This window comes from Podarcis filfolensis (genome assembly GCF_964270895.1).
Source record: "Podarcis filfolensis genome assembly, chromosome: 8".
Lineage (NCBI taxonomy): Eukaryota > Metazoa > Chordata > Lepidosauria > Squamata > Lacertidae > Podarcis > Podarcis filfolensis.
In genome coordinates this window covers 62,555,069-62,575,676 of record NC_139611.1, presented here as the reverse complement: position 1 = coordinate 62,575,676, position 20,608 = coordinate 62,555,069, and the positions used below count along the sequence as shown (strand labels likewise).

At 45.4% G+C, this 20,608-nt stretch overlaps 1 protein-coding gene across 2 annotated transcripts in view; it reads right to left on the bottom strand.

Moving 5' to 3' along the window:
• The window catches only part of GRHL3 (grainyhead like transcription factor 3), a 49,753-nt gene that overhangs the window by 21,135 nt on the left and 8,010 nt on the right, over nt 1-20,608 (bottom strand). For both annotated transcript variants that reach the window (XM_083625540.1, XM_083625541.1), the window contains exons 2-9: nt 10,632-10,818; nt 9,164-9,225; nt 7,589-7,925; nt 5,852-5,931; nt 4,743-4,896; nt 3,983-4,094; nt 3,333-3,427; nt 1,184-1,342 (exon numbers count right to left, since the gene is read on the bottom strand). In XM_083625540.1, coding sequence (XP_083481666.1) covers nt 1,184-1,342; nt 3,333-3,427; nt 3,983-4,094; nt 4,743-4,896; nt 5,852-5,931; nt 7,589-7,925; nt 9,164-9,225; nt 10,632-10,818 — 1,186 coding nt within the window. The remainder of the gene's footprint in view (nt 1-1,183; nt 1,343-3,332; nt 3,428-3,982; nt 4,095-4,742; nt 4,897-5,851; nt 5,932-7,588; nt 7,926-9,163; nt 9,226-10,631; nt 10,819-20,608) is intronic.

Below are 20,608 nucleotides of genomic sequence, written 5' to 3'. Positions count from 1 at the left end.
TTCTCACCTCAAATTTTGGAAAGCTCGACTAGTGAGGAAACAATCTAGCTGAACCGGTCTGAGGGCCAGTCTAGATGTGATGTTAACGGTATGAACATGTGTGGCACATATGTGTGTGCATGCAATTAACATGCACATTTTAAAAAATGTTTGCAGAATGGAGGCTTCCCTTGTGATGTAGCAGCTTCAGAAGAGTTATTATTGCCAGAATCACAGCAGCACGGTAAGTGTCGAGAGTCTCCCCACCTTCTGCAGTCCTGCTGCTTGGCCTCCCTGCAGGCGATATTAACTTCTTCTTTTTTAAGCCTTCGTCCCAATTGCACCCACACGACTAACATCACATCTAGTCTGGCCCTTGTTGAAAGGATCCAGAACGTGGAATGTCACCTCTGGGCTAATACTGAATCAGATTAAGCTCCTAGAACATTTTTATTATATGTTGCCTCCTAGCATTTGAAAACTGGAGGCTCACCAGTGAATTCCAGTCTTGACTGATTTACAGGTGAACTCTTGCACAGTTTAAGTTATTCACGTTTAAAAGCTTTCATCAGAGCCAAGTTCTTCAGCTAGCAGTTCAGCTCTTGCAAAGCTGCTCTTAAAAGGCCATGTCTTTGTTTAAGAAGCTTATTTATTTATTTCTTACATTCAGTGCTTTTTTTCTAAAACAAGGTTTAAGGGTACTCTAATTTTCCTACTCTTATTGAAATACTGCCTCTCAATGAGGCCAAACTTAGATTCACAAAATGTTTAGGGGCACCCCTGCATCCTCCCAGAAAAAAAGCACTGCTTACATTTATTTCCTGCCTCGATCACAGGGAGTTCAAGATGGCATACAAGGCTATCTCCTTCCTGTTTGAGCCTCACAAAAGCTCTGAGAGAGAAAGTGACTGGCCCAAGGCTATCCAGTGTGAGGGGATTTGAACCCGGGTCTCCCAAGCCCTAGTTCAGGCATCCCTAAACTCGGCCCTCCAGATGTTTTGGGACTACAACTCCCATCATCCCTGGCTAACAAGACCAGTGGTCAGGGATGATGGGAATTGTAGTCCCAAAACATCTGGAGGGCTGAGTTTGGGGATGCCTGCCCTAGTTCAATGCTCTTACCACCCCTTATTCTCATCACTCAGACACACGTCTTTTGGAAGTCCTTCACATCATAACTTCTTTTCCAAAGGCTTCACTCTACCTTATCACAGAATATTTTGATCTGGCAGACAGCTCGGTGAATAAGCCGGTTCGTCCCAGTACTGTAGTCATAAGTGTCTATCTGGAGGTTCAAAGGGACTCCCTTGACGCCTTTCTGGGAGGAGAAATCTGTGCTCAAGCAGTTCACGCCGATAAACACCTGCAGGAAGAATGGACAGAGTCAGGATGCAGTGGCAGTCAAAGCACTGCTCTGAAAGATACAGCAAAATCCAAGAAGCTTGTAGCTCAATGGTCGGACATCTGTTTTGCATGCAGGCGGCACCTGATTCAACCCCTGCCCATCTCCAAGTAGGGATGGGAGGCTGCAACCCTGGGGTGCTGCTGCTGCTGATCTTCTGGTCCAAAGTTGAGCACAGCTAAACCTTGCAAATAGAAAAGAATGAGTCTGGCTCCATTATTTAGAGGCTGGTAGATTCAGAGACAGGTGGAAGATGCAGGAAAAGGCCTTCAACAGCAACTCCCAGGTATTTTATGTCTCTGAAGCATCAGCCTTCAACGGCCCCCTGGGCGGCAAGGGGAACAAGGTTTCTGGTAAGTTACATCTAACCTAAGTGCCCCAGATGACTATCACATGCTTGGAATATTTCCATGGAGGGAGAGTGAAGCGGAAGAAGATGCTTTGAAGATGGCTTATAACCTCTCCGTTTTTAGGTTTTTTGTTTTTTTTAAGACCATGGCTACCTTTAGGCTAAAAAGAAAGGTGACCCAATGAAATTTCAGAGCAAAAAAACCTATCAACTGATCAGGTTTCAGAGTCACTAAACAGCAGGATTACTATGCATGTCTACTCAGAAGCCCTATTAAATTCAGGATATCCTATGACTGCAATTCTATGCCCACTTACTTGGGAGTAAGCCACATTTAACTCAATGGAACTTATTTTGCAGTAGAGTACACACTGCAAATTCATCTAGCGTTTTTCATTTACACCTCCTGCACAATCTGTCCTGCGCATCATAACTCTGTTGCAAGCCAGCACTACCTGTGACCTACCAAGCTAAACAGAGTCCACCTCCTGGTTTTGCTGTTTTCCTGGGATTGAAAACCCAAGATTGCTTTGCACCAACAGACCACGGTTCATGTCTGTGGTGGGTATGTTGAGGCCTTATTCCCTATTGCAACACAAAGCTACCTTGAATATCTGGTCTGGGTTTATGGGAGAGTACAACTTGCAGAGCCTTATTAATCTGCAGGCTAATAAATGGCAGTTTATAGTCTCAGGGTTGTGGCAGGAAACTTTCCCCCTATAGCCCAGCTAACAGTTTGGAGTCAGCTGCTGGTGTAGTGCTTAAAAGAACTACTAACATAGCACAACATGTGACTAGTTTAAATCTCAGTTCGGGCAGGAACTCTTATGAAAGCTTTAGACAAGCCAAATCCCTCCAGACATCCTTTTTATTGTGGGTTCATAATGGTTTGTGCTCATGTTGATATTGCGGTGGTTATATCCAATCGGGCTTTCAGTATTATTTGCACATGCAAAAGATTTGGGGCGGACATACTGCTTTGTTTCTGATCAGCGCATGTCCTGTAGCTTCTTGCTGAAATCCTGCAACTTTTCATACCATGAATGTTCTGGTTCATTTTTGTCCCACTTTTGTAGTGTTACAGCCCCTTGGGGAAATCCACCACTGATGCACTACTGTTGTGTCAAGGCAGAACATGCTGCAGAAGATACCAGCAATAAAACACTAGTCGGGAGGGGCCCCCAGTTTCACCTTTGAAGACAAATAGGGTGTCATCCCCCAGCGAAAGAGAGCTGAAGGCAGCACAACAGAGGCATCCCTGCTTACTGTGTGCAGACCTGTCTCAACTCAGTGTCTGTTCACAGGTTTCTGTAGCACTTCAAACCCTGCAATGCCTGTTTGACTGGAGTTGATAGCAGAACAAACCATAAAAGACACAAGGGTGCAAACTGAAGTCTCCATGTGTGCAGAGGAGTTAGCAAACCCAGGTGAAAGGGTGCTGATGAAAAGTGACTGTGAGTTTGAAGCACGGTTTAATGTTGGAATGCCAAAGCAGGAATGGGGAACATGTGGCCTTCCAGATGTGGCTGAACTACAGGTATGAAATGGAGGTAGGTTTGCGGTACAGCGGGGACCACACGTTTTGCACGGGGCTGATCATACCTTTGCTTCTTCAGCAATGTTCCAGACGAAGGACAAGGCGTTGTAAGCCACCTCCTCAATATGCTGCACAGTATTGAAATTCTCTTTACAGTCAGCTGGAAGGCATGAAACATGCAGTTACTCTTCAGTTGCCCAATTATAACTTTTGAATTAAGTAACAACCATACCCTTAAAGAGGTGTGATATGCCCCACCCTTCAAGGCTACCGGAAACCACTCCTAAACTCCTTCTGGATTCTAAGGTGAAGATCCAGATCTATAGGCGGGGGCCAGGGCCAGGAAGATAATTGCTGATTTTTCCTTCTGGTGGCAGACCCCTGTGTCTCATGCAACTTTCCAGAGCTTTCAAGGGATGCAGAAGTCTGGTATTAAAACTGGGTAGCTGAAAGCTATTCATGATTTTCTATGTACACACACAAGGCCACCCCTTTATCCTAGGAATCTTTATGATGAAAACCCTGTAAACACTGGACGGGGTATAAATAATAAATTCTTATTCTTATAAATCAGAGTAGCGACCAGTTTGATTTAATATCCTAAGTGCTAATAAGGACTGCATTCACTTGGAAATAAAAGGGGGAGGGTTTTTTCCACTGTATCTGTTTCCTTTCCCTCCTAGACAAGAAATCCGAAAGCATCTCTACTCCTTACCAACATCGATGACTCTCTGTTTAGCTGTAGGTTGACGTGAATGCCAGTGCTTCCAGAACTTGAGCTGCTCCACTGGAATTTTTTCATTGTCAAAAACCACCATCACAACACTCTGGGAGAAAGGGGAAAAGCCAATTGGATCACTGTTCAATACATAATAGCATACATAGTATTAACATGTATTCATTTGCAAAATCAAATCCAGCTTGGGGAAACACTTTAGTACAGGAGTTCCAGCCCATGGGCTGGTATGCATCCCCTCCCACACAGTGGGGAGCAGCTGAAAGGGAAAAGGGCTTTGCTGTTGTGTAATGTATGCAACTGCCACTCCTTTCCTTTTCAGGACCTATAGCAGGAAAACCAAAGCAAAATGTCCAAGCAAAGAGAAAGCTTGGTGTACCTTGGAAATATGGAAAAGGCACCCATGCATTTTGCAACTGCATGACTGCAATTGTCAGGATGCAACTGCATGTTTGAGGTTTTGAATAACTGTCAGCAAAGGATTGCAGTTCGTCTGTGAATCAATATTATTCACATTCTTGTGCTGGGTTTAGTGAGTTCCATTTGGGTAATGCAGCCCTCAGCACTTCCCTGACCTCTGCTTTAAAGCATATGCTATAATCTCTGAAACCTCCATAGCGATTGGCTGTAATATCTCTGGCTTCAGAAAACTGGGGGGGGACGGGACCACCTCCATCACCATTGTTTCAGCTGTTCCACATCATATATTGCTGGGAACTTTCCTTGGCACATCACTTACCTTCACTTTATTAGAGGACAGGTGTAAACATTTCGCTTCTGCAGCTGTCCGCAGCGTGACTGGGTAGAACTGTCCTTTGTTGAGGTAGGCCATGGGTGAGTCACCCGATTTGATGTGAATAGCTTTAGGGGATCCCAACATATATTCAAAGTCACTTAAATAGAGCAATTAAAAAAGAGGGAGAGGGAGAAGGCAGAGATTAAATAAACCACTTATACTATTTTACTCTGCAAGACACACCAAAACACAGACAAAGAAGTCAGTGGCGGCTGGGGACCATTGGAACTGGTAAGGGCTGAAGGCAGAGGGGCCAACAGGAAGTGGAGCCAGGGCCCATGGCAGGGTGAGCCAACTAATTCTCTTTTCCGCCCCACCTTCCTCCCTGATGAGTTTTGCAAGGGCAACACTGAGCCTGAGGAGGAGGAGAAGGAAGACACAGGGGGTTGGACTAGATGACCCTCAGGAGTCCATTCCAACTCTACAACTTTATGATTCTATGAGTCCCTGGACTGGGTGCAAGTAAAAAGGTAGGCAGGTGGGACAGTGCCTTATTCACCTGAATGGTGAATTGACAGAAGTATCTGAAGGCCAAACTAGGTGTCTGGCAGGATGAAGGTAAAGGTGAAAGGACCCCTGACCATTAGGTCCAGTCGTGACCGACTCTGGGGTTGGCCAAGGGAGCCGGCGTACAGCTTCCGAGTCATGTGGCCAGCATGACTAAGCCACTTCTGGCGAACCAGAGCAGCGCACGGAAACGCCGTTTAACTTCCCGCCGGAACGGTACCTATTTATCTACTTGCACTTTGACGTGCTTTCGAACTGCTAGGTTGGCAGGATAGTCCTATGTATTTATTCATGTGTTTGTCCTGTTATATATAAAGTAGGTGACTGGAGGGGGTCCATTTAAAAAATAAAATAAAATAAAATAAAATGGAACACACGGATTAAACAAGCGAAGTTATTCTCCCTTCTCACCAACAACAGTGCCCAAGAGGTGTGTGTATGAGACAGAAGTACCCTCTCATTAAACTTCCACCTTGATTTACTAGGAATATTTCTTCAGAGAAACACATTTCGATCATATTATTTGAGAAAGCCTTTGCTGTTACCTCTTGGCATCACTGGCAGAATAACTCTCTGAACACGGTGCATCTGTCTGGGACTTCAGGATATCATTGAAGATCAATGACTGCAGAGAGAGACAAAATCAGGACAGCTGTATATGGATTCTTTTGTATTCCAGTTCACCCATGGAAATAAAAACACCTCAAAAACCCATTCAGGTCCATTTGGAACCAAGGCAAAACATTCGTTCTGAATTTTTTGAAAACTGGCGTATGCCTCGCTGTTTTTATCCACATGTAATAATTTAGCAGGTGGAGGTTTTCTAAAAGTCCTAGGGGAAAGCTTCATCTGCTGCTAAACTGTGCCAGGCTGCTGTCAAAAAGCAGGGATAATAATAATAATAATAATAATAATAATAATAATAATAATAAACAAGTTAGCATGCCCAGCTGGAATCCATCCCCTACTCTTAATCCAGTGAGCCTACTAAAGGCCATAGGATCAGGCCCTGAATAGGAGAGAGGGAATTCAAGAATCCAGCTCTTCGGTGGTATTTTTTTCAACTAGCCTTGCAAGGAAATTCTAGGGGTTTGATGGAAGTGGAGGAGGATTGTTATATAAAGCAGAGCCTTCCCCAGCCTGGTGCCTTCCAGATACTTTGAACTATAGCTCCCATCAGTCCCAGCCATCAGAGACAATAGTCAGGGGTTATAGGTGCTGTACCTACAATGACCCATAGCCTTCTTGGATCCCTCATTTCCCACCTCGGGGGAAGGCTAATGCTTTGCCAAATGAATGCATTATGAACCACATCCCAAACCACTTCCTGATCAGGCAAGGCAGTAACAGGAAGCTACAGTGCACTTCCTCTTCCTACTTTAGATGTGAAGCAAAACATCTGAGCCATAGGAGCTGACATGTGTGAAAGGGGACATAGCAAGTGGCTTCATTCGCACACACACATACACTTCTCCCCAGAAGCCCCCCTTGAAAGACACTCTTTCAACTCTACAACTTTAAATGGCAGATCCCTTTTCACCCACCCTTAGCCAACTTTTCAACAATATTGTCAATATATTTGTGGTACATTTAAAGCTCTCTTTTACCACTTTAGGAGTTATGGCTTCCATGAAGAATCTGGAAACTGAAGCTTAAGGGTGCTGGGAATTATAGTTATGCAAGGAGGCTCCTCAAAACTCTCAGCACCCTTTGACAAACTATAGCTCCCAGGATTCTTTGAGGCGGGGAGCCATGACTATTAAAGTGGTATAATATTGCATTAAATGTATGGTGTAGTTGTGACTGTAGTGTTCATTAGTGGCAGATGGAGACAATGGGAGAGACAGTGGTTGTTGGGGATGGACATGGCTTAAGTCTTCCTCTTCTCCTTTCATCCACCATTTGCTTTGCATACGTCCAGTGGATTGACCAGCCCTGATGTAGCAGCAGGGAGGGAGGTGGAAATTCGGCAATAAGCTACAGAAGACCGACAACATGGCTAGCCTGCGTACAGGCTGAGAAGATTATTTCAGGAAGCAGAAGGGCTGATGGAGGGAATGTTAAGAAGCGCTTCCAACAAAATAAGCCACTTCATCCTGTTGAATCTCAATGACGGCTAACTTGGCACATAAGGGACACTCCCTCTGCTCGCTTAATTAGTGCAATTTGTGCTGCTCCCATTTATACCATACATGTCACATCCTGCCCAGAGATGGGCAGAACCACAGAGTTTTGTTCTAGAAACGTTTTGGCAAGCCCAGATGTCTGGGCGCAGTGCTGACCTCCTGAGGGTCTTCTTTGAAGGTGCTGTCCGGTTGCCACCTCTGTTGCGGCGGAGCCACGTGGATCGCGTCAAAGAGGGAATTGAGCGAGCTGTTGTCATACACATCCCCCGAGGTTAGCATATAGTTCTCGGGACTGGCTTCTAGCTTGCTGGTGCCCGGGGGCAAGGCAGGCGGCTTGTGAGGAGAGGGGATGCCCTCCATCCCTAAGCCATTCTTCTTGGGCACATCGAGATACTCTTGGTTCATGGAAACATTTTCGGCCAGGAGCTTCATGATGTGAGTGGAGTTTTCGAAGGAGGAAATCTCGGGTTCGTACTCCATCCCGTGGCAGTGCCTAGAGGCGGAGGAGGAGCCAGACAAAAGAATACTTAGGAATGCAAGACCATTTGGTCACTCATCTGCACCTGAGGCACAAGGAAAGAACACAGGCAACTATTTGGGCAAGGGAAGTTCATCATTCCCAAGCAAGGAAAAGAGTTAAATCTAACCGCTCCCCACCCAGCCCTTGTGGGACTGGGCAGTGCCCACGCTTCACGATGACCCCACTGCAACGGTTCAGAAATAGGCATGTAAAAACACATAGCTCAGGGGTACACAGAGTCCAGGAATTGAGGGACTAAACTGGAAGATGCCAACCGACTGTTAACTTATTTCAGGGAGGGTTATCTGAAAAGCACGGAAGCCAAGGAGGATGAAAGGGAGTACATTGCTCGATTTGGAAGCAGTTGAAACAAAAGCAGGCTTATCACCTTCACGTTCAGTGCAGAAAAAGGCCACAGCGAGCCTCTCTCTCCTAGTTCTCTCTGTCCTTTGCTACCTCTGCCATGGGGGACATGGGTGAAGTTCAATCCCCCCCTCAGGCTAGAATAAAGGGGATTTGAGAGGAGGGAGGGGGTCCTGCTGAACCATATTCTGGAGCCCCACACTTCTTGAAACAGTGCTCCAGGGTCTGCTGCACCAGCTCCGTTTAAAAGTGCTGCTGGCAGCCTGGGTCCAGAATACCCATGGCCACCTTCAACACTGACCTACCACAAACCTGTAAGATCAACCAGGAACAGTCTCTTGAATCACAACATCTATGCACCACGATCAGATCTTTGAAGGCTGTCCAGAGAGGCATTCTTAGTTCCTGTCCCCCAGCTATGGAATTCACTCCCCCTTAAGACATGCCAAAGTCAGGGCCTTGATGTCTTCCAGAAGCAGTATACCATTTCAAAAACATTCAGAGTGACTTTGGGTGGGTAGCAGAGGCATGCGGAGGCTGAGTCTTTGGCTTCGTGCAAGCAACCATACATTTTTAAGCACCCCAAAGAATTATGGGAACTATATTTGTTAAGATTGCTGGGAATTATAACTCGGTGAGGGCAAACTACAGTTCCCAGGATTCTTGCAATGAGGGGATGTGCTTTAAAGGTATAGTAGCTTGGGCTCTGGATCTCTTGACCCTCCCCCCATTTTTAATGTTTTTAACCCTTTGCTGGGCCAGTATTTGAAAGCTAGTTAGTCACGAGCCAAGCTGACTCCCTGCACTTGCAAACTCTGGAAGCCTCCCCGGGTAGGATTCTCTCTCACCTCTTCCCAAGTTCATTGCGCCCCGTTGTTCCAGACGGAAGGATCCTCTTCTCCTTTGGAACCTGTCAAGTTAGCAAAAAACAGAAATGTTCCCTGAATAACAGGTAGGGAGAGAGACGCTTCTGGGTTAGCTACTGTCAAAATAGGTTAACTGTGCTTTAATTTCCCCATTTCCTTAGTGTCAGTACGTCCCCTCCCCCATGGTCCAGGGCGACTGTTTTATATATCTTTATATTGTGAAATTGCTCTGAGATGCTTCATAGAAAGCAGTTCTTAAATGAATGAATTAATTAAATTAATAATAATAATAATAATAATAATCTCCTGCCTCTCACATCCATGCCAGGAAAAGCATCCTTTCTCAATGAACAACAAATGTGTTGCCAACACGTGATTGTTAGCGATTCTACTGCAGAGCAAATCTGTTTGATCAGACAAGGTGTCTGCTTATTCTGTGTGGACACAGAAGCGTGGAATGGGATTCCTTCCTTCTGTGAGACTCAGGCATCTGAGAGAGCATATCAACACTGTCTTAACAGTCATCCCCTCTTCTCAGGGAACCCTGGGAATTGCAATTTTGCATTTATTTATGCAACTCTTGCACTGCTTTTCACCCCAAGTGTGGTCCTATGAGCTTTTCCTGTTGTCCTGGGGGCTTTTCACCACAGAAGTGGTGCCATAGTTCTGCAAGGAAAAAGTTTACCCCTCACAGAATTAAAACTCCCGGCACCCTAAACACATCGCAGTTCCAAAATTTTTATAAATGTTCGGAAAAACTTTGATAGTAAGAGCTGTTTGGCAGCGGAACAGACTCCCACGAGAGGTGGTAGAGTCTCCTTCCTTGGAGGTTTTTAAGCAGAGGTTGGATAGCCATCTGTCATGGATGCTTTAGCTGAGATTCCTGCATTGCAGAGGGTTGGACTAGATGGACTAAATTCTATGATTCTAAGCCATGTGCTTTACAGGTATAGTGTGGCTGTGACCCAAACAGAGTGATTATAGACAACTACCATCGCCACCTGATCTGTGGTGAAGTTCTTGTTACTGCTTGGTGGGGCGTGGTAAGGACCACGAAGTTATCACAGGCCAAGAATACTCAACCTGAAGTAACCTGGCCTTGTTTACAGGCCTTTTCCCTGTGAAGAACTTAAAGGGGCACAATAAACCAGCCTTCCTCCAAGCTGGTGCCTTTCAGATGTTTTGTACTACAACTGCTAATGGGGATAGCTCAGTAGGTTACAGCTTGGTTCTGACAACGGCAATGTTGCAGGTTCAATCCCCATGTGGGAAAGCGGCATATTTCTGCATTGCAAGGGGTTGGACTAGATGATCCTCAGGGTTCCCTTCCAGTTCTGCAATTCTATGATTCTATACCAGCCCCAGCCACCACATGGTTAGGTGTGGCTGGGGGAAGACGGCAGGAAATGTCATTTTCGGGGCCTTGAGTCACGCTGGCCGCTTTTCATACCATGTAATAGTCATAGAGGAGACTCAGGGCAGCCACGCTGTCGTCATCTCCATTAACCCTCATCATAGCCTTGGTGGCTGCTGTCAGAGGGTTCTCCAGGTAGCTCTTCCAAGCCTCGTCTTCATTCGCGTAGGGGTATTTCTGGAAGCCCATCCCGTCATTCTTCAGAAAGCGCACAGACCTAAAACTGGGTGGGAAGACAAAGCAGATGGTTTATTTCTAGCATGTTTCCTGGGGAAGCTAAAAAAGGGTGCAATTTCATATCTTCCTTTCCTTTTGCAAAACATTTGCACATGCTGGGGGTGAGAGACAAAAACCTGATTGTATCAGTGAAAGGAGGAAACTTCTTATCCCTGTTTTTTGTCTTTCTTCCCAGCCAAAGATTATGGTAATTTGTTGTGTTGTCATCGTTTTATTTTATAATTCTGAGCTGCCCTAATTGAGTTTAAATTGGACGGAAGGGCGGGTTCCTTGTTTTTTTACTATAAACAGGTAAACCCATGATTACTCCTACTTCATATTTTTCATAGAGTCCAGCCCTAGCTCCGGAGCCAAGCCCTGAATCAATTAGCATGTTTCTACCCTATCTTTCACAACAACAAAAAATGTAAGCAATTTGAAACAAAACAGAACAATAACAATAATTAAAAAAGAGTAGGCCAACAATAAAACCATCTGCGACAGGAGGAGCAGGAACAAGACCAGCAATACTATATCTTTCACTAAAAACCAGGGGAAATCAAGGAAGAAATTTGACAGCATGGAAGCTAATGATGCAAAGGTTCTCTACAGAGAATATTTCACAGTTGGGGACTTCTTGATGACAACACCCTTTCTCCAGTTGCTGTCCACTTAACCGCTAAAGACTAGGGTACCCAGAGGTTAATGGTGGACCAGTTCATATGAGAGCAAGCTATCTTTCTGGCATCCTCGACTCAATCTATATAGGGTTGGATAGGCTAAAACCAAAACCTTGAATTTGCCCAGAAACAATTGGAAGCCAGTCATGGCAATATCCCAGTAGATTATGCCCTTTGAGGATTATTTTGTGAATTGAGAGTGTTTTTAAAAAGAAAAGCAAAGAGCGTGGGATGGTACAGTGTAATAATTTTTTAAAATAGAAAATTATAAAAGTCACTGTTCCACTGGGTTTTCATCCAAGATCTGTCTCTCTGTGTATCTACGCCACCCATTTAAAGCACCTGGCTCCCCCCACCCCACAAAGAATTGTGGCAACTCTAGTTTGTTAAGGGTGCTGGGAATTGTAGCTCAGTTCCCGGGATTTCTGGAAGGAAATAATGTGTTTTAAGTGTATGGTGTGGATGGGAGACAGCAGCCTACTGTACCAAGATCACATTTACATTTGTTGCTCCACCCACTTTGCCTCTGGCTCCACCCTCCACTGATATGTGGCCCTTGGGATGGTTGCTCAGAAAGGAATGTGGCCCTCAGGCTGAGAAAGGTTTCCCACGCCTGCTCCAACGCTTCCTGTTCAGGCTGAGATTTTACTTGGGCAATGGTAGGTTTTGGTTGATGCTTGGCTTGTCCTCTGGTCTTGTCCCCTAGTTTCTGGTTCCCACTCAATAACCGATGGCTCAGCTCTGACAATCTCTCTCCCTCTCAGGCTTATTTGCATCCTCTATATTTGCATTGGAGTTATGATTATATAGATTGCGCAGCATGACGTTTTCAGGATTAATCATATTAACTATGAAGAAAACCCTGGAACAGCTCCTCAGGAATATTATGAAATACAGGGAAGGGGGAGGGGGATTCATGAGAACAGAGTAACCCAACACATCTGGGCTTGTTACCCTTTTGACTTTAGTTGCCTAAATGTTCTGCTGATATTTCGGTTTCTGGGATTTACATCCCACCCCAAAGGCATGGGATGGGACCAAGGCAACTCCAGAATCAGAAGGTATTAAGTAAACACACATCTCTGAACAACAATCATGTTTAGACTTTGAAATCTGTCCAAGAAGATGAAATGCGCTAGCTGTCTCTTTGCGAACAGAAAGACTGCACAGAAATGTTTTAACATACAAATGAAATTCAGTTCCATGTGGAACAGCTGATGAAGGGCTAACCAAGTGTGAGGAGAAACCCAGCATTGAAGCTGTGAACACACATTTTATTCTGGAATCAATGGAAGCTTGAGTACTTGTTTCCCCCCCCCCCAACATAGTCCACACACAATCTAGATCTATTGCATATTTTTTGCCTCTAACAAACTGGTTTTATTCTGAAAATAAATGCTCATTCCATATTATTCTGCAGTGTGTCCATTTGAAAATAGAAGTCAGCAGTCCCAGCAATGGCACACCTGCCCAATAATGTTGTAGCTAGATGTATAGTCAGGGGTTGCCATCTCGCTTCCTGTGGGTGGTGCCGTGGGGCCCATGAAGACTTTTACTGGTGCCTCCAGCAGGTTCCCGGGACTCTGAGCTGTCTTTCTTTCTTTTTTTAAGCCTCTAGCGCTCCTAAAAAGTAAGTTATGGAATGTGTTTTTGGGAGCGTGTAAGCAGCCCAAATGTAAAGGAGGACCCCTTGTAATATCTGTGTAGGAGAGAGGTGCAGTGTGTCAGGCAGCAATGGCAGGAAATAGAGGTCTCCTAACAACTCCCAGCACCCTTAGCAAACTACAATTCCCCGTGTTCTTTGGGGAAAGCCACTACTTTAAAGGGTCTAGTAGTGAATAGAGTGTTGGGTTTGGGAGACCCAGATTCAAACAGAGCCATAGATCTTGAGGCTCTCACATTTACCTCACCTCCCGCCCCTAATAAACATGGGGAAGAGAACCTCCTCCTTGGAGCTTTTCTTTTCAGAGGAGCTAATGGGGAAGAGGACAATCAGAACAAATAAAGAGCTCCGTTGCCAGAGGGGACAGAGCCAAATAAATCCTTGCTAAGCCCCACCCTTGGGCACTAGCGCACTTTTCAGAGGCACCATCACCTCAGGGGCAGAAGTTTTTCTCAGATCATTGTTGACTCCACAGTCCCAGAATCAAACAGCAACTATTACTTACTGGCTAATAACAGTCTTGAACAGTGGATGGGCATTTTAAGGCAAGTCTAGTTTGATGCCACTGGCTGGGATGAGTCACCCACCAGCCCAGGAGCCACCTTTTTGTGAGAGTTTGCAAAACCCTAAGATCTGGGCTACATCTGCAAAGGAAAGAGCTTCTATACGTGGGGAGATTTATTTTCCCGCTAGTTCAAGGCATATTTCCCCTCCAAGGAGCTCATCCAATTCCTTCCTTCTCTTTTCTATGAGTTGTCTCCAATATTAGCCCTACTTAGAGTAGAGCCATTGAAATTAATGTACATGACCAAGATCCCATTTGTGCTTTATATTTAAAGCAGTATCACGCCACTTTAAATAGTCAAGGCTTCCCCCAAAGAATCCTGGGAACTGTAGTTTGTTAAGGGGACTGAGGATTGTGAAGAAACCTTGTATCCCCCTCAAAGAGCCACAATTGTCAAAGTGGCTTAACAATCAATCCCTCTTTCTAAAGAACTCTGAAAATTGTGGCTCTGTAAAGGGAACAGGAATCCCATAACAACTCTCACAGACCCTCCAAGTGTCCCTATTTTCCAGGGATGTCCCTGATTTAGAGAAGCCATCCCAGTTTCTGATTTGATCCCAGAATGTCCTTAGGATGTCTCCTATTTTCACTGGAGAAATGTTGGAGGGTATGGAGTTATCTGACCCCCGAGCCGTCTGAAGGCAATCCTATATAGGGAAGGTTTTTAAAAAATGTTTAATGTTTTATTATGTTTTAATATATGTTGGAAGCTGCCCAGAATGGCTGGGGCAACCCAGTAAGATGTGTGGCATATAAATAGTAAAATTATCAATATAGAATGGGATGTCCCTATTTTCATTGGAGAAATGTTGGAGGGTGTGCTCTCAGCACCATTCACAAGCGACAACCAGGATTCTTTGGGGGAAGCCATGACTTTTTAAAGTGCTGTTATGCTGCTTTAAGTGTACTGTATAAGTGCTGATGTGGTCCAATGTAGGTCCATAAATTTCAGCAGGTTTATTCTGAGTGGAACTTACTTGGATACAAGGCAATGAATTTACCTCATGGGGGAAAAGAGAGCCAGTTGGAATGCTTACAGCCACAGTGGCCCTCAGGAATCACTAAGGCCTAATGTGGCCTTCTTGGAATAGGGATACCCTCACTGCTTGCTTAGCTTATCAGTTCATCATCTTGCTGGCAAAGGCCCTATGGCCTTTCTTAAAGCCTGACAGCCAACTTGCTAGGGTTGGGGGTGGGAATGCCAGTGGTTCAGCCAGAATTAGGAGTGGAGAAGCTCTGGCTTGCCAGACCTTGGATGGATTTAAGTTCCCCTCATCTCTGACTACTGGCCATGCTGTCTGGGACTGATGGGAACTGGTCCAGCAACATGTGGAGGGCCAGATCATTAACGCCATCCCTGCACAGGCAGAGATCTAGTGAGAAAACAGCCCGCCTGCCCCACCTACGCTATGCATGATGGATATAGCCTGGCCATTAGAACTGCCAAACAGCTGTAGAGTATGCAACAACATGAAGTACTAGGAGGCAACAAGTTCGAAGAGCCCCAGGCCAAAGAAACCCAGGTGGCTCAAGCAACCAAGTCATCACAGGCAACAGAAAACCATCTCCGTGGTTATCAGCCAGCATCATCTAACTATTTCTGAGCCTCTAATCAACAAGGACCACTAAGCACTGTCAAGTGACTGGGAAAAACAGCAGCAGCAGTTGCAGCCTGGGATGATTCTATGCCTTCCAGAGCAGCTCTGCCTGCAAAAAGTTTTATTTACAACTTGGAGGTGACAATGATCACTAGAGTTTATCTGCATGTGAAGCTGTTGTTTAAAAGCAGAAGAGCAGAGGCCTGTAAGAAAAGAAGTTGGGGCGACTATAGGGCCACAGCAGGCATGTTGATGTGCATACTCAGCAATATGTTTAGAAAAAAATCTATTTGCTTTTATGCTTTCACTATGGCAGCAAAAATGTAATGTTGGACTAGGTGGCCCTTGGGGTCCCCCTCTATTATTCTTTCCAGAATTTTGCTTCCCCTTTCCCTAAGTATGGCTATCAGAAGAAAGGAGGAGGGAAATCCAAGCCGAAGTGCCTAAGAGCAAAAGCTTACGTCCCCCCATTCTTGAGCAAACAAACCTGCCCCTTCCCCACCAGCCTCTCCCAACGGGACATGATGGCACTAATGCTCATCAGTTTCACTGCATAAAAACACCAACAGGTGGTTTTTTTTCATGCGTTTTTTTAAGTGGAAGTTTCGTTGTCTTTAAATTTTCTCACGCAGCCCTCCCTCCCCTTCAGTGCCGCCCCACTGTCTCCAAGGAGCACACGTTAGGATGACTCAGGTTTCACCACCATCAACTCTGCTTAATCTTGTTCAGACAAGAACCTTCAGCCAGACTGAATCCAAAATATTCACATGAAAAGGAGTAAGGGGGAGGGCAGAGAAGCAGCAGCAGGGCTATTCAGCCCAGGGATGGGCTCTCTCCAAGCCTTGCCTGGACTTCCCTTCTCCTTTATTTATTTTTTAATTAGGCTCCCCACGGTCTGCCGCTGTATCTGAAGCTGACAAAGCAATGCATGCATGCTCAGCATCTCCCCACAGTTACAGCATGAACTAATGTGCATAAGCAATTTGCTCCCAGCTACGACATATTCTCAGGAGCGTAGAACCATTGAACTTTTGGGGGTAGGTGCGCACAAGGGTAGACACAGGATCAGGACACACGCACAGGATCAGAGGAGACATGTGTAGGTTTGCAAGTGCCTTGCAGATGCAGCGATGTGGTTCAGCAATTTAAGCTGTGTACACCACTGGTGTTTGAAGCAGAGAACACATGGCGTTGCCACAATCCATAGATATCCTGTAGTTTATTGGGGAAATACTGCCTTCCCTCAAACCAGCTTCCATCCAGTTTGAGAACAGCAGCTGCAGTTCAGCTTCAGGTGTGTACATTCCAGCCCATGCCCATGGCCCAGCAGGCAGCTTCACTGAACAGGAGTTCAGCGCAGGAAATCGAGCAATGTGCATTGGGTGGAGACATGCCCTTCTCTGGTGTGAGAAAGCGACTTGAAAGGCAGCGGGGCGAGGAACACTTCACTGTGCAAATCTGTATATAGCTTTAGACTCGAGACTTAATGGTTTTACACAGGGTAGAGCATCTTTTCCTCACTTTCCCTATTTGCCCAGTCAGCTTCCTCCTGACATCCCTCCAGCCCTGCAAAGGCCACCACCATCATCCCTGGTGATGTGACCTTATTGATCAGCTAAGCTGTACTCCAGATTGTTACATTCAGTGTGGGCTGGTCTGGTCCACTAGGGTGAGGGAGGTGCTGTCCCACCAGCCCCTGTCTGCTTGCCCCCGTACTTAACACCAGTCCAGTGGGGACTCTGGCTCTACCTCCCAGTCCAAACATTCCCAACAGGTACCAGCTTCCACTGGTTACATTATTCATATTTATGTAGAATATTTATATACTGTACTACCTTTCAGCAAAAGGTTAATACAGAATGAGATGTTCAGGAGTCTCCCCCCCCCACAACATAAGACACCTTTAAAAAAGTTCTTCCAAGAGGCCCAGAGTTGCAAACTCTCTGCATTAATTCCAAATGTGAATAACAAAACTCTCCACATCTGTGTGTTGTGGGGCCGAATGATGTAAGTGGGAAGGTACTCTGCGACAGGTTGTGGTTCCCTGCACCCCTGACCCCCAATATAGCACCTCACCTTTTTTAAAATGCCCCCAAATCCTCTCTAAGCAGCAATCCCACCCTCCTACCCCACCCACTCACTTTGCAATATTTGTCATGCTATCCTTGACTTCTCTGTCTGTGGGCAATTCTGTGTGGTTAAACAAACTTTCTTCTTCTTTCTTTTACAAGCTTGTTCTCTTTTGTGCAGCTGTCAGACTAAAAGGGGGAGATTGAAGCGGGTGGGGTCAGGGTGGGAAAACCCACAGTTTTGCAACACAGACAAGGTGGCCCTTTCTCCCTGCTTGGGAAGAAAGCACTGTGCCATCCAAGTTACGGTTAAAAACAAAGCCCACCTCCTTTTAAGAATATGGGAAAGAGCATTAGCTCCCACTCAGACATGCAGGGTTAGGAATGGCTGCATTCACACAGAACAGTAAGTCAAGGCTATTGGATTAATAAGGCATACTGTGCTTGCTGACACACTAAGAAGAGGATCACTCAGCTAGCATCGTGTCCACTAAAGTCAAGGTTGCGGTTCGTTTCACCATAATGATTCACGAGCACCAGGTAGTCTGAAATCATGGTTTGTTGTTGGCTTACAGATCATGGTCTGTGAGGGAGCAACAAACCATGGTTCCAGATTTGGCTTTAGCACTAGGCCATTTTCTTCTTTGTTTGCTTACCCACTCACACCCACTCACTTCCAGGAGTGATCAGGGCTGTGTGCCCTCTGCTCACATGCCAGTACATTTTATTAAGCCAAGACATGGCCGTGGTCCCCTGAGGCCCTTCAAGACAAGCAGGGAGTGGTGACCAGGGAAAGGCCTTTGCAGTGATGGGCACCCCATTTATGAACCTTCTTCTCAATAAGGAGGCTTGCCAGGTACTCTTCTGCCCTTTGACACCATATAAAGAACTTTTACTTGGTTCAGACTTCTTAACTTTCCTAAAAGTGCAGATTTTTAGTCATTTTTTTAAAAAAAGAATCTTCTATCATTACCTCACAATTATTATAAGCTTCCTTAAAGGTTTTGTAAAACAGAAGGGCAGGATATATAAATAAAATGAAAAAGGCTTTTCAGATGGCAACCAGAAGGAAAACGGAAGAGGGTGGGGGGCGTCCGTATTGCCCCCACCTGGTCATGTGATGAACCTGTGTTCGGGTGGCTATAATACATTGCAAAAAAAAAGAGGAAACAAGGAAAAAGGAGCAAGGAAGCATTTTCATAAAATTCACATATACTAATTGTATCAATGCAAGTGTATAATTAGTATAATTAGTATCAAAATACAGTCCATCTCATCATAGCAAGGAAGACTGTGCCCAGGTGACTCATGCCATCCACCTTACTCTGCTCCCTAGGGCTAACTGTGGACGGGCAGCTTCCAAGCCCTGCTGCTCTCCCTTGGTTCAGTTCTTCCGTTTAGCCCATATCCAGACCAGACATCCTTACAGGTAGAGGGTGACTTCAAGTCGACAGTGTTTGTGCTTGCACGTAATGCTAAGCCAAACTTTGGCTTGGTGTAAATGTGCTGGTTCCCAAGGAGAAGCTTGAACTCCTTCCTGAGCTTTTAAGCTCAGTGACGTGTGATGGCTAAGCCAAGGCTTGGCAAAGCGAGCAGGTCGTCTGAACCCAGAATCAGGGTCAGTTGTTGCAGATTGTAATTTAGGAGTAGAGAACTTAAGTCATGATTCTGGATTCAGGCAGCACACTAAAGTTGAATGCACATCACACATCTAAAATACAGAAGGAAAGATTTGAAGAAGAATGACCTCCTCTTCCTTCCTTTTTTTTTGTGTGTTCGTGTACACTCTGGTTTCCCCCCCAGTTCTGGGGGATAACAGCATATGAACACACTCACTGCCATTCCTGAGTTGACTCTACGGTGACTAGTTCTCAAGGTCTGATGATCTCCAGATTTCATCAGGCTTCTCAGGATTTCCAAAGGAAGGCACTCAGCTCCCCTCCATGCTACCATTTAAGGGCACAGGGGCCACATTGTACGTGGAATCCAATAAGCTGCACTGCACCTATGCAAGCGGGCCATCTCAGCTGGAGCCACATCCATAGCGTGCATTTCAAGCACATGGCTTCCCCCAAAGAATCGTGTGAACTGTAGCTACAACTCCCAGCACCCTTAACAAATTACAGTTCCAAGGATTCTTTGGAGGAAACCGACTTACAGGTCTAGACTGAAATTAAGGCCCAGATCAAAACACTTCAAAACCAGAATCCATTTCTCCAACAGCAATTTCATACCTGGCAAATATAGGAACATCTGTGGAGGTGCAGGTTCCCCTTTAGTGTTTAGAGCCATAGCTTCTAACCTGTTCTAGACACATTACTGAGAAAGAAGACCACTTCTCCCTGGTGCTCTTATTTATCACATGCAAGAAGGTCTATGCAGGGTGGGGCAGTCAAAAATAGAGCTTCCTCTCCCTGCAGCCTGCAGTAAGACTGTCCAGAACCCTACCAGAGCCAGTGTGGTGTAGTGGTTAAGAGCAGTGGACTTGTAATCTGGTGAACAGGGTTCGATTCCCTGCTCCTCCCCATGCAGCTGCTGGCTGACCTTGGGCTAGTCACACTTCTCTGAAGTCTCTCAGCTTCACTCACTTCACAGAGTATTTGTTGTGGGGGAGGAAGGGAAAGGAGATTGTTAGCCGCTTTGAGGCTCCTTAGGGTAGCATGAATCGGACATGAAATCCAAACTCCTCTTCTTCTTCTTCTTCTTCTTCTTCTTCTTCTTCTACTACTACTACTACTACTACCACCACCACCACCACCAAACCCTTTGCAAGTCGGTACAGCTTTTAGGCAAAAGTCCCAAATCTACTTATTGGACAGTAAGGCCCACCGAACACTTCTGAGAAAATCTTTATAGGATTGCACTAAGTGTACAGTTTCCAAACTGTGACAACAAGAGAGTCGCAGGTGGTTTACATTTATTAGGCGAGTGCCATGGGATGCAATAACTTCTAAAACCAGATTGTGTGACATGATGGCATCACGCTTCATGGAGCTCCGGAAAATATTTTTTCTTTTTAATAAAAGCGTTATTAAAAGCCAGCCTTGTACTTGCTTCTCATTGTCTTTTGTGGTTGTTTTATAGTTTACTGGTGGAACATCAAGGCAAACACTTAGACAATTGTACACTAATTAACACACACACACACACACACACACACAGAGAGAGAGAGAAGACTAAACAAATGCCTTTAAGAATCTCAATCCGTTTTGAACTCTACAC